Source organism: Rhinopithecus bieti, unplaced genomic scaffold (assembly GCF_001698545.2).
Source record: "Rhinopithecus bieti isolate Rb0 unplaced genomic scaffold, ASM169854v2 scaffold_15776, whole genome shotgun sequence".
Lineage (NCBI taxonomy): Eukaryota > Metazoa > Chordata > Mammalia > Primates > Cercopithecidae > Rhinopithecus > Rhinopithecus bieti.
The window spans coordinates 168583-192366 of NW_016808836.1; the positions used below are offsets into that span (position 1 = coordinate 168583).

Genomic DNA, 23784 nt, shown 5'->3' on the forward strand with positions numbered 1-23784 from the left:
TTTTTTCTTTTTCTTTTTCTTTTTTTTTTTTTGAGATGGAGTCTCGCTCTGTCGCCCAGGCTGGAGTGCAGTGGCCGGATCTCACCTCACTGCAAGCTCTGCCTCCCGGGTTTACGCCATTCTCCTGCCTCAGCCTCCCGAGTAGCTGGGACTACAGGCGCCCGCCACCTCGCCCGGCTGGTTTTTGTATTTTTAGTAGAGACGGGGTTTCACAGTATTAGCCAGGATGGTCTGGATCTCCTGACCTCGTGATCCACCCGTCTCGGCCTCCCAAAGTGCTGGGATTACAGGCTTGAGCCACCGCGCCCGGCCATAGGGCCACTTTTTGCAATTGGCACAAAGGTGGCACAAGGGCTGGCCTGGCCCTGCCTTCACATCTCTCTCTTCTTCTGCCCACTCACACATTCCTCATTCAGTTCTTTGGGTTCTTGGTTCTTCACTTGCTTATATATGTGATATCGCCTTTGTCCGGGGCAGACACTGAGGCTCAGAGAGGTGCAGAGTAACCCAGGGAGCTAATAAGTGGTAGAGGAGGGCCCTGCCCCAGAGTTCTTGTTCTCACCCACTTCCCTACCCACTCCGGGGCACACAGATCCTGGTGTTCCTCTCTGCTGGCTTAGAATGACCTTGGGCAGTCAAAAGGGGTTGTAACAGCCCCCACCTCCTTAGAGTACATGAGATTTCATGTGCTAGACTGAATAAACAAGGAGGAAGTGTGACCGCATCACAGGGTGGGCAAGGGGGAATGTGGCAGGATGAACTCAGAGCAGTGAGGGGGCAGAGTAAGTGGGGCCTCATGGGCCATGGTACGTGAGCTAGCTCTTCGGGAGGGCTCCAAGCAGAGGAGGGACTCGAGGGTCCTCAGGGCCCATCTGGCTGCATGGGGTAGGGGAACATCAGTGAGGGAACTGGAAGCAGGGAGACTCTGGAGGAGACAAGGTTGGACAAAACAGGGTCGGGGCAAAGGAGTTGGAGGTTTAGGGGAGAGAATGAGCAGACTGTGCGTCTTTTTTTTTTTTTCGAGACAGAGTCCTGCTCTGTCAGCTGGAGTGCAGTGGCGCAATCTTGGCCTCTGTCTCCCTGGTTCAAGCTGTTCTCCTGCCTCTGCTTCCCGAGTAGCTGGGATTACAGGCATGTACCACCACACCCAGCTAATTTTTTGTATTTTTAGTAGAGAAAGGGTTTTGCTGTGCTGGCCAGGCTAGTCTCGAACTCCGGACTCAAGTGATCGGCCTGCCTTGGCCTCCCAAGGTGCTGGGATTACAGGCATGAGCCACTGCGCCAAGCCGTTTTAATGATATTAATGACCATATTGCCCTTGGCGGTGAGGGAGAGCCAGGCAGTTGGTGGTGGTGTCTGTGGGAGGGGGACTGTCCTTCCTGCCCCTCACCTCTCCAGGGGCCTGAGGAGACCCTGGCCACTCCCATGAGCCTTTTTTCCTCCCACCGAGGGCAACCTGATGGTGCCAGTGTTCATTGGCTGCCCTCCAGGCAAGCGCCTGGCGTTCGACATCACCTACACTCTGGAATACAGCCGCCTGAAGAACAAACACTACTTTGACTGCGTTCAAGTGGACCCCGAGATGCCCTGCTTTCTCTTCCGGGACAGTGTGTGTCCAGTCCCTTCTCCTGCATCGTTCACTGTCCTCTTGCCCCCACCACTTTGCGCTCTCCCTCCCCACTCCTCTGCCCACAGGCTACCCACCCTCTTTCCCCCGGCATCTCACTTTCCCCCTTCTCGGTCCTCAGCTTCTCAGGCCAAGCTAATTTCTTCTTCCTGTCTCAACCTCCTCCAACCCCATAGTTTTCTACCCCTTCTTCTTGATTCAAGATTTGGTGACAGGAGACTCCGGCAGTTTCCAGGGCAGGTAAAGGCGTGGCCAACTTGTAGCTAGGGCAGTTGGAGGGAATGGAAGGGGATGGGTTTAGGACTCGAGACCCAGAGACCAGTCCGTGTGCACTTCTGTCCCTGGTAGCTACGTGCTGCTGGTGGTGGGTGGCGGGCCCACACTGGACACACTCAAGGACTACAACAAGGACGAAATCTACCGCTTCAACAGCCCCCTGGACAAGTAATCCCCGTGGGGCCCCACGCGTAATAGGCCTTGCTTCCCCTGGAGGCCTTTCTCACTTCCAAGCCAAGCCCACCTCCCAAGCCCCCGCCTCCGCATCTCAGGCCCCGCCCACAGTGGGGCTCTTAGGATCCCACAGGCAAACTCCTGCAGGGCCCCTAACACCACGCCCCCTGCACCCACCTCTGGCCTCCCTCCGCACTGACCACTGAGGCCATACCTGCCCCCACACCCCCCCAACCCCTGGCTGAGATGACCTCGTCCTGCACAGGACCAACAGCCTTATCTGGACCACGAGGACCAAAAGGACCACCAAAGACTCAGCCTTCCACGTCATGTCCCATGAGAGCCCGGGCATCGAGTGAGTGTGCAGCCTGGCCCTCTTGGCCCCCATCTGTGGGTAGTCCATCAGGCCCACCCATCCTTTCTGCCCCTAGGAGGCCTCTTGATCCCCAAGTCACACTGACTGCCTTTGTGTTACTCTAATGGGGCTGAACTTTGCACAAGCCAAAGTCTCTGCCTGCAATGCTGCTCCCTCCTCTCTTCAGGCCTTAGGCAGATGCCCCTTCAGCCAGGAGGACTTTTCTGTTTCAGGATGGGACAATTGTCCCTTTGTGGCTCCCATGGCCTCCCGGGGCTCTCCCATCCCGCCCCTGAGTCCCCTACCTGTGCGTCCCCATCCTAGAGTGGACAGCCCTGGGCAGTCACTGTCTGGTGTGGGGTCTGTCTCTCCTCCAGAACTGGGTCCTGAATAGACTCATAAATTTATTTTTATTTTTATTTTTGAGATGGAGTTTCGCTCTTTGTTGCCCAGTCTGGAATGCAGTGGCACGATCTCCGTTCACTGCAATCTCCACCTTCCAGGTTCAAGCGATTCTCCTGTCTCAGCCTCCTGTTTGTTTATGTTTTCAGACAGGCTCCCTCTGTAGTCCACCAGGCTGGAGTGCAGTGGCACAATCTCACCTCACTGCAACCTCTGCCTCCCAAGTTCAAGCAGTTCTCCTGCCTTAGCCTCCCAAGTAGCTGGGATTACAGGCACCCGCCACCACGCCTGGCTAATTTTTGTATTTTTAGTAGGGATGGAGTTTCACCATGTTGGTTAGGTTGGTCTTGAACTGTTGACCTCAGGTGATCCTCACGCTTCACCCTCCCAAAGCACTGGGATTACAGGCGCACGCCACCATGCCCGGTTAATTTTTGAATTTTTTTTTCTAGTAGAGATGGGGTTTCACCATATTGGCCAGGCTGGTTAACATAGCATTTATTGAATGAAATAATGAAATAATGAACAAATGAATAAATCAATTCGTGGCAGGCATTTATTGATATTTGAATGGGGGTATTAATGAATGAATAAAACAATGGAGAAACAAATTCATATATAGGGGCTCAATAAGTTTCATTCAATGAAAAGAAAAAACTGAAGCCATGAGCAAATGAAGGCAGTGAATGAATGAACAACTTGCGCCTAGTCAGAATTTAACCTGCTCTATTTTTTTATTTTTTATTTATTTTTTATTTTTTTATTTTTTATTTTTTGAGGCGGAGTCTCGCTCTGTCGCCCAGGCTGGAGTACAGTGGCCGGATCTCAGCTCACTGCAAGCTCCGCCTCTTGGGTTCAAGTGATTCTCCCACCTCAGCCTCCCGTGTAGCTGGGATTACAGGCGCACGCCACCACACCTGGCTAGTTTTTGTATTTTTTAGTAGAGATGGGATTTCACCATGTTGGTCAGGCTGGTCTTGAACTCCTGACCTCAAGTGATCCACCTGCCTCGGCCTCCCAAAGTGCTGGGATCATAGGTGTGAACCACCGCGCCCGGCCTAACCTGCATTTATTGGATAATGAATAAAGAAGGAAATAAATGAAAGATGTGACTTTGTACCTAGTAAGTGCTCAAGCTGTATTTATGGGATAAAGGAATGAAGGGAGCAAATAATGAATAAGGAGTTGGCACATGATAGGTACACAGCCTGTAATCTGGATGGATGCGCAGTGACAGAGGAATTGACAGGTGGAGGCGTGAAGGCGGGAGGAAATGAATGAGTAGACGGCCTGTGGCACAGTAGGTGTTCAGTCAGCATGATTGAATGAGTGAATGAAGGAATGAATGAGGGAAGGCATGAGATTACACCCATTTGGTCCTCACCGAGAGTGTTGGGGTGGAGGAAGAAATTGGGAGTTGGCACAGACTAGGCATGGTTGGTAGCACCACTGCCTGATCTTTGGCTCGCAGGTGGCTCTGTCTGGAGAACGCCCCATGCTATGACAATGTTCCCCAAGGCATCTTCGCCCCTGAATTCTTCTTCAAGGTGTTGGTGAGCAATAGGTGAGCCAGGCAAGTGGCCCAGGTGCGGGTCAGGGGCTGCTCATGGAATGCCTGGCTTCTCCTCTAATCCTGGGTCCCCTCCCAACCCCCGCAGAGGAGTGGACACGAGCACCTACTGCAACTACCAGCTCACCTTCCTGCTGCACATCCACGGGCTGCCACTCAGTCCCAAGCGGGCCCTTTTCATCCTCATGGTGAGTGGCTGTCCAGGAGCTGCCCTGCTGGGTGGGCAAGGGCCCACGCCTCCACACCTATGCTTGTTGTGCTTCGCTAATTCATTCCTTCATTCACTCATCTGGTCATGCCGACTGAACGCCTGCCATGCCGCAGGCTGTCTACCCATTCATCTCCTCCTGCCATCACGCCTCCATCTGTCAATCTCCCTGTAACTGTGGATCCAGATTGTGGACTATGTACCTTATCATGTGCCAACTCCTTATTTATTCTTTGCTCCCTGCAGGTGTCAGTCAGCGTGTTTGTGGGCCTGGTGACCTTCTACATTGCCTTCTGCCTCCTGTGGCCCCTCGTGGCGAAGGGCTGCACGATGATCCGGTGGAAGATAAATGATATCATTGCCTCAGAATCCTACTACACCTATGCCTCCATTTCCGGAATCTCCAGCATGCAGTCTCTGAGACGTTCCAGGATGGGCTCCGTGTTCAGCTCCAGGATGACAGAGGACAGGGCTGAACCCAAGGAAGCCGTGGAGAGACAGTTGATGACCTGAGTCTGCCGTGTGCCCCAGCCCCCAGTCACTGTCACACCTCCCCTACGAGGCCCATCTTGAAGATGCAGCCTGTCACCCAGCTCAGACCTCTGTTTTGCTTGATGTTTACTTCTCGTTCAGACTCAAATAAAGCCTTTTTTTCAGGACCAGCTGTGGGCCCTCTTCAGAGCTCGAGTTCAGAAGGTTTGTACCAGCATAGCTGCACATTAAAATATCATAAACCTGGCTGGGCACTGTGGCTTATGCCTGTAATCCCAGCACTTTGGGAGGCGGAAGCAGGCAGATCACTTGAGGTCAGGAGTTTGAGACCAGCCTGGCCAACGTGGTGAAAACCTGCAACCCTGTCTCTACTAAAAATACAAAAAATTAGCTGGGCGTGGTGGCGCATGACTGTAATTCCAGCTACTTGGGAGGCTGAGACGGGATAATCCCTTGAACCTGGGAGGCAGAAGTTGTAGTGACCCAAGACTGCGCCACTGCATTCCAGCCTGGGCAACAGACTGAGACTCCCGACTCAACAAAACAAAACAAAACAATAAAAAAAAATCAAAAACCTTCTAGGCCACCTGTTAAATAGTGGCTTCTCTGTGTGCCTGTTGGCTGAGCCCCTCCCCAGGGTGCCCCAGACCTCCCTGTGGTCCAGCAGGATCCTCCACAATCCAGGCCCATTGCTATAGCCGACTATCTGCTCTGATTATTTAGTGTTAAGTATTTTGAATGTCAACACCTATCTAATGTCTTAAGGAGGGGACCCTGGAGATGTCAGGATTCTTATTTTAGTTGCAAGTAGCAAGTATTTCCCTCAAATGGTCTACATGAAAATGGTAATTTACAGGCTTCAGGTACAGTTTGATCCAGAAGTCCCCAAGGTCCACAGGATTCAGCCTTCATTTCTCTGTAGTTTTTTCTTCTCTGTCCTCCTCTGAGTGCAGTCTCTGACCTCAGGACAACTCCTCTCACCATCTGAGGCTAGTTATACAGTCCATAATCTGGATGGATGCATAGTGTGTGGGGAAAAGATCGTTCCACCTAACGAGAAGCACCCACAGGTGTGGAGGGGCAGGCCACCCCTTCATAGTGAACAATGAATTGACAGATGGAGGCATGAAGGCAGGAGGAAATAAATGAGTAAAAAAATACCCTGTTGCATGGCAGGCGTTTGGTCAGCATTACTGGATGAATGAATGAAGGAGCGAATGAGGAAAGGTATGAGACTATGCCTTGTTGGTGCTCACTCAGAGTGTTGGGGTGGAGGAATAAATTGGGGTTGGCATCGACTAGGCATGGTTGGTAGCACAAAAACCTGATGAAACTTGACAATAACAAGAATTGGCAACACTCACGTGTGTAAGGTCTGTTGGCTAAGGTTGTTTCCACCACCAAGATTCTATTGAGTCACCTCATGGTCCAGATGAACACATCATAATCCTGTATCAGCCAAGTCAACATGTGATTTGAATATCACCATCTGCATTTCCAGCCAAGATAAAGTGACAGAGACTGGATTTCCCCTCATGCTTGAAACTATTTATTTATTTTTGAAATGGAGTCTTGCTCTGTCACCCAGGCTGGAGTGCAGTGGTGCTATCTCGGCTCACTGCAACCTCCACCTCCTGGGTTCAAGGGATTCTCCTGCCTCAGCCTCCCGAGTGGCTGGGACTACAGACGCATGCCACCATGTCCAGCTAATTTTTCGTATTTTTAGTAGAGACAGGGTTTCACTGTGTTAGCCAGGCTGGTCTCAATCTCCTGACCTCGTGATCCACCCACCTCAACCTCCTGAAGTACTGGGATTATAGGCGTGAGCCACTTGGCCCAGCCGTATGATCGTGGTTTTTTTTTTTTTTTTTTTTTTTGAGACGGAGTCTCGCTCTGTCACCCTGGCTGGAGGGCAGGGGCGCGATCTCGGCTCACTGCAAGCTCCACCTCCTGGGTTCCCGCCATTCTCCTGCTTCAGCCTCCCGAGTAGCTGGGACTACAGGCGCCCGCCACCGCGCCCGGCTAATTTTTTGTATTTTAGTAGAGACGGGGTTTCACCATGGTCTCGATCTCCTGACCTTGTGATCCGCCCGCCTCGGCCTCCCAAAGTGCTGGGATTACAGGCGTGACGTGAGCCACCGCCGCCCGGCCTCATCGGTTTTTTTTTTTTTTTTGAGACGAGTTTTGCTCTGTGCCTAGGCCTGGATGCAGGGCAATCCTGGCTCACGCAACTCTGCGTCCCAATATCAAGTGATTCTCACTGTCTCAGCTCCCATGAGTAACTGGGATTACAGGCATCCTCACCACCATGCTGGATAGAAATTTTCGTATTTATAAGATAGAGTTTCACCATGTGCCAAGCTGGTCCCCAAACACCTGACCTCAGTGACCACCCATCAGCCTCCCAAATGCTGAGGATTTATAGGGCGTGAGCCACCACCCCGCCATCATTTTGTTAAAACATTTTTAACGCCACACATCTTCACATTTATTGTCACTAATTCAAACAAATATTGCTTTTTTTTTCTTTTTTGTTCTTAGCCTGTCACCCAGGCCAGAGTGCAATGGCGACTTGTTCACGCAACTTTGCTCTCCCGCATGCTTCCCTGCCCAGCCTCCCAAGGAGCGGGATTACAGACCACCACCATCCACCGATAATTTTTTCTCTTTTTTCTTTGAGTTACTCGGTATCAGGCTGGAGTGCAGTGGGCCGGATCTCAGCTCACCGCAATCTTCTCACCGTCCCGGGTTTACGACCGATTCTCCTGGCTCAGGCCTCCGCGAGTAGCCGGGACGCAGGGGGAACCACCACCACTGCCCGGCTATTTTGTATTCTGTTTTTTTTTTTTAGTAGAGACGGGGTTTCCCCAGGGCCCGTCTCGGCCTCCCAAAGTGCTGGGATTACAGGCTTGAGCCACCACGCCCGGCAATGCCCGGATAATTTTTGGTATTTTTACATTTATTTATTTATTTCTCTGAGAAGGAGTCCCACTTTGTCACCCAGGCTGGGGTGCACCAGCACGATCTCAGCACACTGCAAGCTGGTCTCCTGGGTTCAAGCGATTCTCCTGCCTCGGGGTTCTGCGTATCTGGGATTACAGGTGCGTGCCACCACGCCCAGCTAATTTTTTTTTTTTTTGTATTTTCAGTAGAGATGGGGTTTCGTTATGTTGGCCAGGTTGGTCTCGAACTCCTGACCTCAAGTGATCTACCTGCCTCGGCCTCCCAAAGGGCTGGGATTACAGGCGTGAGTCACAGTGCCTGGCCAACAAATATTTATTGACTGTCTACTAATATTTGCCAAGCACTGAGATACTGGGAATTCAGTGAAGGAAATCGTCCTGCCTCCACAGAGATGACATTCTAAACAGTGGAGACAGAGAGTGAGAGCCGGGTTTGAGAAAAACGTGCTGTCCAGGCGCAGTGTCTCACACCTGTGAATCCCAACACTTTGAGAGGTCGACACAGGAAGATCGCTTGAGCTCAGGAGTTCGAGACCAACCTGGGCAATATAAGGCTCTACAAAAAATTTAAAATAAAATTTTTTTAAAAAGAGAGAAAGGCCGGGCGCTGTGACTCAAGCCTGTAATCCCAGCACTTTGGGAGGCCGAGACGGGCGGATCACGAGGTCAGGAGATCGAGACCATCCTGGCTAATACGGTGAAACCCTGTCTCTACTAAAAAATACAAAAAACTAGCCGGGCGAGGTGGCGGCCGCCTGTAGTCCCAGCTACTCGGGAGGCTGAGGCAGGAGAATGGCGTGAACCCGGAAGGCGGAGCTTGCAGTGAGCTGAGATCCGGCCACTGCACTCCAGCCCGGCCGGGCAACAGAGCGAGACTCCACCTCAAAAAAAAAAAAAAAAAAAAAAAGAGAGAGAGAGAGAGAAAGCGATGTTGACTGTTCAGGTGTAATATCAACCAATGGAGGAAGGAGACGTTGGTATAAGAAGCTGTGAATACTGGCCAGGCAAGGTGGCTCATGCCTGTAATCCCAGCACTTTGGGAGGCCGGGGCCCGGGGAATTACCTGAGTTCAGGAGTTGGAGACCAGCCTGACCAATATGGTGAAACCCGGTCTCTACTAAAAACACGAAAATTAACTGTATGTGGTGGCACGTGCCTGTAATCCCAGCTACTTGGGAGGCTGGGGCAGGAGAATCACTTGAACCCAGGAGGCGGAGGATGCAGTGAGCCGAGATCGCTCCATTGCACTCCAGCCTGGGCAGCAACAGCTAAATTCCGTCTCAAAAACAAAAAAAACAAAATTGTGAATCCTTCATTTACATATGATATTTAAAGCCATAGAGCTGGATGAGTTTTGTAACTAGTTCGTTCATATAAGCTTGGGAAAAAGTTGTGGAAGGATGCATTGAAAAAGAGACTGGAGAGGGAGCCCCAGGTACACATCCTAGCTGTTAGTCCGTTGGAAGGTTACCCAGCCTCTGACTATGAGTATAACACAGCTCTCCAAATGGCACGACATCGCCACCTTTTGGCTGGAGACGCTGCCCCGAAGGCGGAACCTTCAGGACAGCTACGTAGCGTCCCGAACACTCAGACTGAAGCTAGGGCAGCCATGTTCATTACTGGAACCGTGAGGTCGGTGGGGAGGGGGGCGGCGTTGAGACAGCAGTCATTTTCAGTTAGGGCAAAAGCCGACTTCCGGTCACCATCTTGAGTGACGACAGAGGCGGAGCTCCAACTGACATGTTCATTAAGGGCAGGGCTCCGAGGGCGCCACCTCGAGAGCGACGGCGGCCTACCCGTGGCGGGCGGAGGCAGGTTGTAGCCCCGCCCCGGGCCTTGGGCTCCACCTCTCGGCCCCACTTCCGCCGGGCGAGCGTCTGTAGGCGGCGTTGCCGTAAATCGGGCGGTCGGCTTGCCGCATCACGCAAGATGGCGGCCGCGGCGGTGAACGGGGCGGCAGGCTTCTCCAGCTCGGGGCCCGCGGCGACCTCGGGCGCTGTCCTGCAGGCCGCGACCGGCATGTACGAGCAACTCAAGGGCGAGTGGAACCGTAAAAGCCCCAATCTTAGCAAGTGCGGGGAAGAGCTGGGCCGGCTGAAGGTAAGGTTGGCAGGCCCAGGAAACCGAGTGTTGCGGGCGTGGGGGGCGCTACGAGGTGTCTGGACCCAACCAAGTCCCGGGCCGCGGAATACACCTCGTTGCCAGCAAGACTGAGGCGGGCGGGGGGATCCGACGGGGCGAAAGATTTGGAGCAGCGAAAGTGGCGGCCCGGAGGGGGTCAAGAAGCGAGAGAGGACAAGGCGCGGTGGTTCACGCCTGTAATCGCAGCACTTTGGGAGGCCGAGGCGGGGGAGCATCACTTAAGCCCAGGAGTTCAAGATCAGCTTGAGCAACAAAGCGAGACTCTTGTCTCTACAATTTTTTTTTTTTTTAAAGTGAGAGATGACTGGAATGGACCTACGCGGGCGTGGTGGGGGAATGATGGAAAGACTTGGGATGGCAGAATGAGTGAGGGATTAGAGTTTTGGTGCTTGGAGGCTTAACTGGTCAGAGTGGCAGGACTGGGGTTCTTTCTTTTCCTGGTGGTGGAGTCCAGGCAAGACCAAGTGGGAAATGAGGACTGCCCAGAATGATAAAAGAATGAGGCTGAAAAGGTGGACTGTGTAGAGGGTGTGTGGTTAAGACCAGGCTGGGTTAGGATCTGAGAGATCTGGGGCTTAGGCTCGCATCTGTGGGGAGAGGGGGCAGCCTAGTTGTGAAGGCAGGACTGAACCTAGAAAAAATATTCTTACAAGTAGAGAACAAGAATACGGGGCTCAGAGTTCTTGAGACCAAGTATGTGTTGGGAGTATAAATCCAGTGGCTTGGAACAAGCTGCTGAGTCTGCTAAGGAAAGATGTATGGGCTGAACTGTGTGGGGAGATTTGGACCTCCCCCTCCCAGATACAGATTTTGGGGATAGCCCATCTACCCCTTCCCCAATAGATGGTAGGGAAGATCAGCCACGAATGGAATGTGCTGGTGTCCCCCCGGCCGGCCGTGTGATTCCACTGGGTCAGGCACTGAGTGTCCCTCCTTGTTTCCCCAGTGGGGCTATTAATAATTGTAATGTGATGTAATCTTAAATGGACATGTGTTGTGTGCTCAGGCCCTGTTCTGAGTGCTTTATGAAAAAGGACTCTTCATGAGTCAGGATGATGGTTAGCCCCATTTTCCAGGTGGGAGGAACAAAGCGTAGAGCAGGTAAGTCATCTGTGTTTGAATTCCCATCTTTTCTTTCTTCCCTCCCTCCCCTCCCCATCAGCTAGTTCTTCTGGAGCTCAACTTCTTGCCAACCACAGGGACCAAGCTGACCAAACAGCAGCTCATTCTGGCCCGTGAGTGTCACTGGGGTTAGTGGGGGGTGATGATCAGGGGGTTATGGCAGGAATGGTAGCAGTGGTGGTTGGGGAAGATACCACAGTCACCTCCTGAGAGCTCACTCTGTCACCCACAGGTGACATACTGGAGATCGGGGCCCAATGGAGCATCCTGCGCAAGGACATCCCCTCCTTCGAGCGCTACATGGCCCAGCTCAAATGCTACTACTTTGATTACAAGTGAGAATGGGTCCTGCCCCCAATTGGGGGGTGGTTGCATGGCAGCTCCTTTATCTCTGGAGCTCTGGCCACTTGGGTCCTCTTTCTTCATCTGGGAACTCCTCCTGGCTTAGTTCTGTCCTCAGAACTAGGGTCAGGAGTTGGCTTGGAGGTCCTGAGACTTGGCTTGTGTGATCCAGGCTTGTAGGTCTCTAGTCAGTCTCCCCCTACCCATTCCCACACTGCACCCCCTCTGCCCAGTGGGGCTGCCATCACCTTTCACTTGTCCTGGCCCCAGCCTTGCCCCTCTGACTCAAACCCCCGTGGCAGCCAGCAGGTTCATGTAACACTAAAATTTGACACTGTCTATACCCTGCTCAGAACCTGCATGGCTCTTCATGGTCCTCAGGCACAAGACCAAGTTCTTTCCTGTGGCTTCCAGTCAGGTCCCAGCTCCGACCCCTCTGCCTGTGCCTGCCCGTCCCAGCCCTTTCTCTTACTGGACTGTGAGCTTTCTAAAGGCAGAGCCTGGAACTGTCTCAGTTACTGCTGTGTCCCTTGCACTGCCTACCACAGGGCCAGGCCCAGAACAGGGACTCACTGGATATGTGTTGAATGTAAAACTGAATGATACCTGCACAGATTAATGATTGGGAATTTGACGTCAGACGAACCTGGCTTTGAAATGTCCAGCGGCTTCCTGATTTTGAGGTCTTGGGCAAATGACTTTACCTCTCTCACTTTCCCCGTTAAAGTAGGGAGTGGTGGTTCTTTTATTTGTTTATTTTTGGAGACAGGGTCTTGCTCTGTTGCCCAGGCTGGAGGGCAATGGTGCAGCCATGGCTCACCACAGCCTTCACCTCCTGGGCTCAAGCGATGCTCCTACCTTAGCCTCTCAAGTAGCTGGGGCTACAGGTGCACACCACCACTCCTGGCTCTTTTAATTTTTTGTAGAGATGGGGGGGGTCTCACTTTGTTGTCCAGGCTGGTCTTGAACTCCTGGCCACAAGTGATCCTCCTGCCTTAGGCTCCCAGATTGTTGGAATTACAGGTGTTGAGTCATTGCACCTGACTCCAATAACTTTTTTTTTTTTTTTTGAGATGGAGTTTCACTCTTGTTGCCCAGGCTGGAGTGCAATGGTGTGATCTCGGCTCACCACAACCTCCGCCTCCCAGGTTCAAGTGATTCTCCTGCCTCAGTCTCCCGAGTAGCTGGGATTACAGGCATGCACCACCACACCTGGCTAATTTTTGTATTTTAGTAGAGATGGGGTTTCTCCATGTTGGTCAGGCTGGTCTCGAACTCCTGACCTCAGGCAATCCGCCCGCCTCAGCCTCCCAAAGTGCTAGGATTACAGGCGTGAGCCACCATGCCCGGCCAGTAACTTTGAGATAGGAGTCTCACTCTGTCACCCAGGCTAGAGTGCAACAGTGCGATCCTGGCTCACTGCAACCTCCACCTCCCACGTTCAAGTGATTCTCCTGCCTCAGCCTTCCTCAGCCTCCTGAGTAGCTGGGATTACAGGCGCCTGCCACCACGCCCAGCTAATTTTTGTATTTTTAGTAGAGACAGGGTTTTGCCAGTTTGGCCAGGCTGGTCTTGAACTCCTGACCTCAGGTGATCCACCCGCCTCAGCCTCCCAAAGTGCTGGGATTATAGGCGTGAGCCACCGCGCCTGGCCAGTAATTCTTAATGTAATTATAGCTAACACTTTGTGTTTATTTGGGCCAGGTATTGTTCTAATCACCTTACCTGGGTTGAACCATTTAGTTCACTTAACCCTTGTTCATTCAACCCATCTCTACAAAATGGATATTGTGAGGCCAGGCATGATGGCACATGCCTGAAACCCCAGCACTTTGGGAGGCTGAGACAAGAGGATCGCTTGAGTCCAGGAGTTCCAGACCTGCCTGGCCAACATGGCGAAATCCTGTCTCTACAAAAAATACAAAAAAATTAGCTGGACATGATGGTGTGCACTTGTAGTCCCAGCTACTTTGGAGTCTGAGGTGGGAGGATAGCTTGAGCATGGGAAGTTGAGGCTGCAGTGAGCCTGAGTGACAGAGCGAGACCCTGTCTTGGAATTGGGAACAAATAAAAGGGCCGGGTGTGGTGGCTCACACTGTAATCCCAGCACTTTGCGGGGCTGAGGTGGGTGGATCACGAGATCAGGAGTTCGAGACCAGCCTGGCCAGCATGGTGAAACCCCGTCTCTACTAAAAATACCAAAACTTAGCCAGGCATGGTGGCATGTGCTTGTAGTCCCAGCTACTTGGGAGGTTGAGTCAGGAGAATCGCTTGAACCCGGCAAGCAGAGGTTGCAGTGAGCCAAGAACGCACCATTGCACTCCAGTCTGGGCAACAGAGAGAGACTCCTTCTCAAAAATAAATAAATAAAAGGATACTGTGGTGATACCCAGTTTATACTTTGGGAAACTGAGGTTGTCATTTCACTGAAGTGAGGTCACTCACTTGGATCAATATGACTTGTAAGTGACTTATTCATGCATCTTTGGGCCACAGTTTCCTCATATGAAAATCCGGGACCTGATACCTCTTCAGGGAGATGCATGGGGCAGTCGTGAGAATTCCTGGAGCGTGGGGTAGAGGGCTTGCTAGGCCTCTAAATCCTCCTTACCCTGCTTCCCCGTCCCACGTCCACAGGGAGCAGCTCCCCGAGTCAGCCTATATGCACCAGCTCTTGGGCCTCAACCTCCTCTTCCTGCTGTCCCAGAACCGGGTGGCTGAGTTCCACACGGAGTTGGAGCGGCTGCCTGCCAAGGACATCCAGACCAATGTCTACATCAAGCACCCTGTGTCCCTGGAGCAAGTGAGACGGCAAGGGGCGGGGGAGGACCTGGCCAAAGTGGGTGGTGCAGGGGTGGCCTCAGGAGGGCTTTCCTGAAGGAGTGGCCAGGGTTCACCCATCTTTCCACCCATGGACCCATCCTCTTGTTTGTCCAACAAATACTGAGTCCCACCTGTGTGCCAGGCACTGTGGGAGGTTGTCAGACTGTGCAGTGAGCCAAGCAGGTGAAATTCGTGATCTTGTGGTGATGGCATTGGGGTGCAGAAGCAGATAGTAAGCCCGAAGAGTAAGTGGCCTGTGCAGTCTGTCAGATGCTGAGTACTGTGGAGAAAAGGCAGGAAGGAGGGTGGAGAGGCAGGGACGGGGTAACATGTATCTCGGGGAGTCAGAAGGCCTTACTGAAAAGGTGAAATTGGAGAAAGACTTGAAAAGGGTGAGGAACTGGCTCATGCCTGTAATCCCAGCACTTTGGGAGGCTGAGGCAGGAGGACAGCTTGAGCCCAGGAGTTCAAGACTGCAGTGTGCTATGATCACACCACTGTATTCTAGCCTGGGTGACAGTGAGATTCTGTCTCTATTTAGAAAATAAATAAATAAAAACAATTTTTTTAAAGAAAAGGGTGAACATGCACAGTGGCTCACGCCTATAATCCCAGCACATTGGGAGGCCGAGGTGGGTAGATCATCTGAGGTCAGGAGTACGAAACCAGCATGGCCAACATGGTGAAACCCCATCTCTATAAAAATATAAAAATTAGCCGGGTGCGGTGGTTGGTGCCTGTAATCCCAGCTACTTGGGAGGCTGAGACAGGAGAATCGCTTGAACCCAGGAGGCAGAGGTTGCAGTGAGCCAAGATTGTGCCACTGCACTCCAGCCTGGGCAACAGAGCAAGACTCTATCTCAAAAAGAAAAAAGAAAAGAGTGAGGAACTGAACCCTGTGGACAGCCAGGCAGAGGGACCAGCCAATCCAAGTATCTTGAGGCAGCACCATGTCTGCTGTGTTAGAGGGACAGCCAAGAAGGCGGTGTTTTTGGAACAAAGGGAGCAGGGCCAGGGCAAGGCCTTAGGACCTAAGGTTGGGAAGTTGTTCCTGGAGCTGATGTTTTATGGGAGGATTTGGTCAGTAGGGAGAGGATGGGAGAGAGAGCAGTTAGGGCAGGCAGCACAGTTCATACAAAGGTGTACAGGGATGAGCCTGAGGTGGAGCCAGCCCTGTCTCCCTCCTGGAGAATAGATGGATAATTGGACAGTAGATGAGATAATGAGATGCCAGCCCAGAGCAGGCTTGGGGAGAGGGAGGGAGGGAGTAAGGGGGTTGGGGGCAGAGAGAGAGAGTCGTGTGTGTGTGTGTGCATAAACCAGCAAGGGCTTTCTGGAAGAGGGGGTACCCAGGGAAGGGGTGTGGCTATGTGGCAAAGGGTGTTCTGGCAGGGTAGGGATTACAGGGGCACTAGGAGTATGATGAGGCCCACACAGGTAGGGCCCTTTGCAGCCTCCTCTTCATTCTCTTCTCTTTCCCCTTTCCCGGTCTCTGCAGTACCTGATGGAGGGCAGCTACAACAAAGTGTTCCTGGCCAAGGGTAACATCCCCGCCGAGAGCTACACCTTCTTCATTGACATCCTGCTGGACACCATCAGGTGTGTGGGGGGCCCGGGCCCTGTGGATTTTGGAAAGAACTTGGGCTTGAGCCAGACAGCTTTGAGTCTGAATCTCATTCCAGCCACTGGTTGTCTAGGCAGGCTAGGTGTGTTTCTTATCCTCCTAGCACCTCAGCTCTCCTTTTCAGTGAATTGGGCCTGGTTGTGGGATTGTGGATAATAGTTCTCATCTCACCGCCCTTGGCTGTTGACACGTGTGGCCACGTGTCAAACCTGAGCATGGGCTTGGCTCAGCAGGCAGGGACTGTGTGGCCTGTCTTAGCCCATCTTCCGTCCTAGACACCCATCCAGTGAGTCAAGAGACTTCACCGGCCACTGAAACTGTGGACCCTTCAGTTTCCCCTTCTCTAGAATGGGTTGACCAAATCCCAGCCCCCCTTGGGTTGCTGTGTGCACAAGTGACATCCCACGGGCAGGTGGATGTGACATACAAATCCCTTGAGGAGTAAAAGGGTGTTGAAGGGGTGGCCGAGCTGGTTCACTAGGGCAGAGCATCAGATCAGAATGAGTTTCTGTGCCTTAGGTGGCAAAGGTGAGCCCAGAGGCATTTGAGTGAGGAGTGGTGGCCAGTACCACTACCCACCACGTGGCCTAAGTGATGTCGGAGGCACCCCTCCCTGTCACTGGCTTTTCCCCAGAGCTAACCGCCTCCCCCACTATAGCGACTTAATTCCTTGCTCTTTTTCTACTTTGGTGGTGTTCATGGTGCCTCTTGATGGGTACAAGGAACCCCTCAGGATCTATGAAGCGGGGTGCAGCACCCTGGTGATGGGTGTTATGAGAAGAGGTGCCCTCGTGTGAATCCCAAGCTGGGTTTCAGAGCTGAAATCATGTGGCTGGCAGTGAGATTCAGAGTGTGGGCCCAGGAGTCAGAGAGTTCAGTGGGGATCTCCTGTGGCCCTTGCTTGCTTTGTGAGTCTGGTCAAGTTTCTCCCGCTCTGAGCCTTGATGAATAAAACAGGGCCCCTCACATTCCTGCCATCAGTGCTGAACTCCAGGGTCAGAGCTGACATGTGTCAGGTTTGGGGGAACAGGTCCTGGGTGGTTGTCGATGCTCAGTAATGAGGAGCTTCTCATCTTCCCCCAGGGATGAGATCGCTGGGTGCATCGAGAAGGCCTATGAGAAAATCCTTTTCACTGAGGCCACCCGGATCCTCTTCTTCAACACACCCAAAAAGATGACCGACTACGCCAAGAAGGTGGCTGGGGTACAGGGCAAGGGGCCGTGGGACCAAGGGGTGAAATCACTAACAACAGTGTGGGGTGGCTTAGAGGGACACTGGAACAAGACTGCTCAGGTTTAAGTGCGTGACTCTAGGCAAGCTGCCAAAGCTCTCTGAGCCTCAGTTTCTCTATCCACAGAATGGGGCTAGATACATAGGATGAGCTTAGCGCTGGCACCAGCTAGAGGTGGGCAGAGGTGGGCGCTGCACGCATGTTGGCTGCTGTCTTTATCAAAATTTCTTAGAGGTGGCAGCTTTTTCTGCAAGACTTTGCTTCATTTGGTCTCAGGCGTTTGAGCACGAGCAATGCTTGGTGTTGCAATAGGATGGCCGGGACCAGGCTATGGAAGGTGAAATTGGGTGGGCGCAGTGGCTCACGCACACTGAGGTGGATCTTCCCACCTAGGCTCACTCTGGGAGGCTGAGGTGGGAGGATCACCTGAGGTCAGGAGTTCGAGACCAGCCTGGTCAACATGGTGAAACCCCATCTCTACTAAAAAATACAAAAAAATTAGCTGGATGTGGTGGCGGGTGCCTGTAATCCCAGCTACTTGGGAGGCTGAGGCAGGAGAATTGCTTGAACCCAGGAGGCAGAGGTTGCAGTGAGCCAAGATCACACCATTGCACTGCAGCCTGGCGACAGAGTGAGACTCCGTCTGGGGGGGAAAAAAAAAAAAAAAGAAGGTGAAATTGAATTTGAGTGATGGTGACAGCTGAAACTATCACTCGGGCCAAACACTATCCTCCGTGCTTTAAAGGTGTTGATTCACCAAATCCTCACAGTCGACCCAGAGAGGTGTGTAATTAGGGTCCCAGTGTCAACACAGAGAAACTGAGGCACAGAGGTGAAGTTACTTGTCAAGAGTCAGGGTAGAGTAGGGTTGGTGAGAAAAGACAGTATAGGACATGTGGGCAAGTGCTGGCTCCATAGGGTGGGGACGGAGCCTTTGTGATCACCCTACCCATCTCTGATCCCTCCTTTCCTGCAGCGAGGGTGGGTCCTGGGCACCAGCAACTACTACAGTTTTGCCAGCCAGCAGCAGAAGCCGGAAGACACCACCATTCCCTCCACAGAACTGGCCAAACAGGTCATCGAGTATGCCCGGCAGCTGGAGATGATCGTCTGAGCCCACCGGGCACTGGGTGGGGCAGGGCATGAGTTATTTAAAACAGTTACACTGCAGGGTTTCGTCCAATAAAGGTGGATTGACATTCCCTCTTCCAGGCCCTTGTCTCCCCAGTTGGGATGGCAGAGAGACAAGTTCTTATCTCTGAAGAACTTGGAGGTTTTGGGGCGCTCAGGGGTTGGAGATAACACCCTCCAACTGGGTAAGCCTCTGTTTGGTGGGCATTGCTCAGGGCCTCAAACACAGACGCCCACTGTAGGGCCCCAGCAGCACTGTGGCCTGCAGGAGGGCATGGCCCCAGGTAGGGGGACTGTTCTAGCCAGCTGTGGACACAGGAATGCTGGGCCAGGGTACCAGATTTTTTCAACAAAGCGGGTGAAGTGTCCTATTAAAAAGAATAAATGTTGGTGATGAATTAAACGATTTTTCAAATGATATGTGAAATGGAACCCGTTTGTAGGCTGCCAGTTTGAGCCCTGTGCGGAACAAAAGGTGTGGGCCCTGGTGTGGGCTTGTGGCTCCCACCCTCCCTGAGCCGGCGTGTGATTGAGGACCTCCTCGCACACCCCTCAGCCTGGGTTTCCTGCCTTGACATTCTTGGGAAGGTGTTCAAGGTGCAGGGTCCAAATCTGGCTGAATCCCTTGTGGGATGTGGAAATTTCACAAGTGTTCCAGAGTTAGTTTTCCCAACTGTAAAATGGGAATGATCACTCCTTTGCAAAGTGGTTTGTGCTGAGCCTGTGAGCTTGGTACCAGGTCAGCTCGGAATTGGGGCTTATGGATTGAGGGGAATCAGATCCCCACTGCCCTGGGCCCATCAGTCTGAGTGCTGGGTGAATGGAACCTCAGTTACTGCTGCTCTGGTCCAGCCTCCCGATTGTTCCCAAGATGTGCTTTAATGGCGAGCCTGCCCTGTTGTACCCTACCCACTACCTTGGCAAGTGATAGACAGGCTGCTGGCATCTGGATTGGTTATTTTATTGTCATGGAGGGAAAGGTGGAGAGTGTTGAGCCGACTGCACTCAGTTGGAATGGGTGGCCTGCAGGTCGTAGTGCTCCAGCCCGGCCACCAGGGAGCCGGCCAGCTTGATAGTGGCAACCCAGGGTGGCTCGCCCAGGTGGTTGGTGGGTGTGCTCAGCCTAGGGGGGAGGATAGAGTCAGCAAAGCCCGGCAATGTGACCAGGCCCCTAGCCCTTGTAGGGCCTCCCTGTCCCCATATGAATAAAGAAGCTTCTGAAGGTCATATTGGAATATCCCAAAGGCATTTTAGGGCAGGGCTGTGTCCACCTAATAGGAAAGGGAGCTGAGGACTGGAGAGTGTCATAGCTAAGCCTCAAGAGGTCCAGGGCAGTCTCCCAGTGGTTCAGCATTCCCAGGAGCCAGGATCAGACCCCAGTGGCCAGATCTGGTGATTCAGTGTGGGTAGGGGGTAGCTGGAGGATGCAGTGTCCCCCTTGGATGAGGGACTCAGGAGGAGCCTCCCCAGCACAAGAACTGGGACATCAGTGCCCTCTGGTGGCAGAAGCCTTGAGTCCCAGAGTCAGGAGAAGTTGCCAGAGGCTAGAGGGGTCAGGAGTCCAGGGCTGCCCCTGTGGCCGGTAACGTTGGAGGCCTGCATCTACCCCCATTTGGTTCCAGGAAGACAGTCATCTCACCCCCATCCCTGAGTGGCCTGGGATGTGGTCCTCCTTGATACCCTCAAGGACAGGGTCAAGGCAGTATATAGGGTCAGGCCAGCTGGGACCAGCCTCCCTCTCTGATGGCTCCAAGAGAAGTACAGGAGGGCCAAGAATCCACTTAGGTATTGGATGCCATAGGGCTGGGCCAGGGTGTCCCCTTTCCCATCAAAGGTCAGCATGGGATCAAGGGTCCTCTTGGTCCTGAAGGGTGGAGCTCAGCTAGGTTTGAGATGTGGTGGAGAGGAAGGACACGGGTCATTCTAGGGTCAGGAAACCAAAGGGTTGAGTAGGACTCTATCCAGCAGTCTGGGGTTCGGCACCCTCCGGTCCCTTCTCCCCTCCTCTCACCAGGCAGAGACATTGCGTGGCAGGCGGCGATGGTGTGGCTGGTGGCGGCAGTAACACTTGCAGGGACAGGAGTTAAGCACCTGGAAGGGCGGCCAGTGGCGCGCAGCGCGGGTGTTAGCTGCCCCAGTCTGAGAGGCCCCGCTGCCACCACCCCCTCCACCGCTGCTGTCCGGCACTGTAGCTGTAGCTCCTTCACGAGGACCATCTCCAGGCAAGCCATCCTCACGGGTTGCGCCCCGGGCTGCACGGGAACCCTTGTTCCTGCGCGTGCGGGTCTTGATGGGTGCAGCCGCGGGTGCGGGCGCGGACACAGGCAGCGAGGGCTCAGCCATGGTGGGAGCTGGGGATGGGGATGGGGCCGGGGCCTGGGCCGGGACCGGGGCCGGGGCCTGGTCGGCGGCTAAGGCTGGGGGCAGAGCAGGGGCTAGGGTGAGAGCCAGGGCTGACGCCTCGTGGCCCAGGCCCGGGGTGAGCGGGGGAGCCACCGGCAGCGGCGTTGACTGGAGCGCTGGTGGCTGCAGTGTGGGCGGCGGTGTGGGCGGTGGCGCGGGCGGCGGCGTAGGCGGTGGCAGCGGTGGTAACTCCTGCAGGCCTGGAGGCCCCGGGCGCATGGGCTCGCCAGTGGGTGCCGGGAAGATGAACATAGGCGGCGCCAGTAGGGCAGGTGCGGGCCTCCGGGGCCCGGGAGCTGAGTGCATCTGCCCTGGTGGTGGCGGAGGGGAGCCCCAAGGCCCAGAGAGTGCGGCCGCACGCCCTCGCGGCGCCCCGATGCCTCCGCCAGCCCCGTTGAAGCGGAAGTGGCGTTCAGGACCGTCGGGAGCGCTAACCCAGTCGAATTTGGGCTTTGAGCCTGGGAAGGTAGTGTAGGGTGGCGGCGGTAGGGCCTGGGCTTGGGACGCAGGCGCTGAGGGAGGAGCACAGCACCCTTCGCCGTCTCCATCACCTCCCTCAGCTTCTTGTGCCCCTCGAGGAACCTCTCCCAAGGGGCGAGCGGCTCCAGGAGGCAGGGGCCCCTGCTTCAGGACCTCGGCGTAAGAGATGGCACCCGAGGCAGCAAAGAGGCCGCCGCCTCCGCCGCCCCCGAGCGAAGCTTTGGCTGCTAAGGAACTCGAGGCTGCCGGAGGGGCCAAAGAGGGCCCAGACTTGAAGGTGATTTTACACAGCAGGCTCAGGCCGGACTCGGAAGCCGCAGGCTGGGCCATTTCGCCTTCGCCTGCCTGGGGAGGCGCCCCTCCGCTAGCCCTGCCGGCCGTCTGGCCCTGGTTGCCCGGCCCAGCCTGGCTTTCTGTGGGGGTTGAGGCAGGTGTGGCCAGAGCAGGAGTGATTCTGCGGTCCGCCGGCTGCCGTTCAGAAGGTAATGGTGGTGGCGGCTTCCAAGGCTCCAGGGACGGCGGAAATTGGGATGGGGCCCTCGGGACAGGGTCCTTTACGGATAGTTGCCGGGGCGGGGGCGGCGGCGGCAGCAGCGGGCGGAGGCTCGGAGGGTCGCCCTGGCCGCGATGGCTCGCCTCCAGCAGGCTGCGGATCCGGGGCACTGGAGTGCCCGCGGGCTTTTGCCATTTAGACGGGCCGGGCAGCAGGGTCCCCGCGGGGGCCTGGGGTGGTGCAGAGACCGCGGCCGCCTCTTCAGGAGGGGGCATCACTGGAGAGGGCCGTTCTAAGGTGAGGGGCAGGGTCGAGGGTGAGGCCTGGGGCTCCCGGGGTACCAGGAGTCCCGGGGGTGCGGAGCTGCCAGGGAACCAGACACCCAGCCCGCGAGTCAGGCGCATGGCCTGGGAGGTCATCTCGGGCTCCACCAGGGACGTCCGGCGGGAGTCGGGGGCGCGGTCCGAGGCCTGCTCTTTTCGGGAGCCCCCACCCGCCGATGGCTCCGACTGCACGTTCCCCATTTCTGACGGAGCTGGGAGACTGATCAGAAAAACTTACGCCAGTCAGCCTGCCAGGGCCGTGGGGACCCTACGAGGCTGGCTGTACTTGATCTAATGCGTCCGCACCGGCCCCGCCCCTGTTCTCCACGATCCGATCAGGCCCAAGTCCTTAAGTAGCACTCCTATTCCTCGACCCTCGACACTCACGCCTTCTTTCCCATGTCCCCAACACAGCTGCTGTTCAGACACTTCAGTACCTGCCCCATTATGTACTAAGGTTCCATGCCTGTCCCCTTGGCTGGTCATGCTGATCCCTCAGTCCTCTCCTCTAACTCTCTGACTCCTCGCCTCTCTCTAGATCACCTGGGTCCCGCCCCCTTCCCAGACAGCGGCAGATCCTCAGGTCTCACCCCTAAAACTCTTCCCGCGCCAGGTCTATCTACTAGCTGGCATCCACACTCGAGCTCCACCCCTGTCCCCAAGCTCCGCCCTGGCCCCGCCTCCGCCCCAGGAGCCCACTCACCGAGTCCTCCAGCCGACCAGAGTTCAGACAGCGGCCCCCTGGGCCCGGGGCAGGGCAGGGAACTGCCGTAGCAGAAAATAACCGAAAAGAACGGGGGTGCGGGTGAAGGCAAGTGGGCGAGACAGCGAGGGCGGACCCCGAGATCTAGGCCCCGCCCCTGGAGCTCGAGGCCCCGCCCTCCTGCGAGCCCGCGGGAGCCCGGCCCCTTACGAACCTGGGTCTCCCCTTTAAATACTCCGAGGTCTTCTTCCTCGCCCCCCGGCCTTCTAGTTCTAAGCTGCACCCCTTTGGGTTGTTCTTCTTAGCCCCTCCCCTTTAGAATGCTCCGCCCCTCTCCTTATTCCCTCCCGAGGCCCCGCCCACGCGAACACCCATGCGTCGCTCCTCCCCTTTGGACCTCTCTCATCTGCCCCGCCCCTAAGGCAATTTACCTCTAAGCTCCGCCTTTTTAAGACCCGGCGACATCGTTTCCCAAGACCCTCTCCTTGCCCCGGCGCGCCAAGAAGGCCCATCCACCGTGGGCCCGCCCCTTCCGTGACGCACGCACTAGTCCTCGCCTTCAGCATCCAAACCTCGTTAAACCCAGGCCCTCCAACCCCACCCACATGTGAAGGCTCCCCTCACGCCCCACCCCTTATCGAACCCTGCCAGGCACTCAGCCCCTCCTATTTCGAAGCCACAGCGTAGACCACCGCCTCTTTAGAACCTTGAGACCAGTCCCTGTCCCTGCCCCTGTCCCCTCCTCATAGCATTAGAGACCAATGGCGCAGATGGGTGGAAAAGTGGGGGATCCCCTCTGGATCTTAAGAAAATGGGGGCTGGGGGGTTGCTCTCTAGAGCTAGTGCCGGGCTCTAGGACCCAGCAGGCAAGTAAGCCCGCCTCGCTCTTACCCCTC

At 54.7% G+C, this 23784-nt stretch overlaps 3 protein-coding genes across 4 annotated transcripts in view; 2 read left to right on the forward strand and 1 right to left on the reverse strand.

Annotated features, from left to right (window-relative positions):
• The window catches only part of CATSPERG (catsper channel auxiliary subunit gamma), a 44586-nt gene extending 39315 nt beyond the window's left edge, over nt 1–5271 (forward strand). The window contains exons 17-24 of the mRNA XM_017887346.1: nt 670–686; nt 1431–1607; nt 1804–1867; nt 1976–2071; nt 2343–2432; nt 4306–4398; nt 4493–4592; nt 4859–5271. Coding sequence (XP_017742835.1) covers nt 670–686; nt 1431–1607; nt 1804–1867; nt 1976–2071; nt 2343–2432; nt 4306–4398; nt 4493–4592; nt 4859–5125 — 904 coding nt within the window. The 3' untranslated portion in view covers nt 5126–5271. The remainder of the gene's footprint in view (nt 1–669; nt 687–1430; nt 1608–1803; nt 1868–1975; nt 2072–2342; nt 2433–4305; nt 4399–4492; nt 4593–4858) is intronic.
• Nucleotides 5272–9749: 4478 nt separating this feature from the next.
• Nucleotides 9750–18904, forward strand: PSMD8 (proteasome 26S subunit, non-ATPase 8). Its single transcript, XM_017887518.1, has 7 exons — nt 9750–10170; nt 11375–11447; nt 11567–11669; nt 14314–14479; nt 15998–16098; nt 17207–17318; nt 18332–18904. The coding sequence occupies exons 1-7, from the start codon at nt 9811–9813 to the stop codon at nt 18467–18469; spliced, it is 1053 nt and encodes a 350-aa protein (XP_017743007.1). The 5' UTR covers nt 9750–9810; the 3' UTR covers nt 18470–18904.
• Nucleotides 18905–19407: 503 nt separating this feature from the next.
• Nucleotides 19408–23376, reverse strand: GGN (gametogenetin). 2 transcript variants are annotated; one of them, XM_017887515.1, is made up of 4 exons: nt 23320–23376; nt 22889–22950; nt 20498–22405; nt 19408–19609 (listed from the first exon to the last, which is right to left on the reverse strand). In XM_017887515.1, the coding sequence occupies exons 3-4, from the start codon at nt 22384–22386 to the stop codon at nt 19492–19494; spliced, it is 2007 nt and encodes a 668-aa protein (XP_017743004.1). In that variant the 5' UTR covers nt 22387–22405; nt 22889–22950; nt 23320–23376; the 3' UTR covers nt 19408–19491. The 2 variants fall into 2 exon arrangements, with proteins under 2 accessions (XP_017743004.1, XP_017743003.1); XM_017887514.1 differs by lacking the exon at nt 23320–23376 and adding an exon at nt 23103–23199 and having other exon boundaries at nt 19432–19609.
• Nucleotides 23377–23784: the final 408 nt, after the last annotated feature.

Coding starts and splice junctions, on each gene's coding strand:
- GGN (XM_017887515.1), bottom strand. CDS start 22,386: ATGGGGAACGTGCAGTCGGAGCCATCGGCGGGTGGGGGCTCCCGAAAA. Junction 19,610..20,497: donor CCACGCAATGTCTCTGCCTG/GTGAGAGGAGGG, acceptor CCTCCCCCCTAG/GCTGAGCACACCCACCAACC.
- PSMD8 (XM_017887518.1), top strand. CDS start 9,811: ATGTTCATTAAGGGCAGGGCTCCGAGGGCGCCACCTCGAGAGCGACGG. Junction 11,448..11,566: donor ACAGCAGCTCATTCTGGCCC/GTGAGTGTCACT, acceptor TGTCACCCACAG/GTGACATACTGGAGATCGGG. Junction 17,319..18,331: donor TGACCGACTACGCCAAGAAG/GTGGCTGGGGTA, acceptor CCTTTCCTGCAG/CGAGGGTGGGTCCTGGGCAC.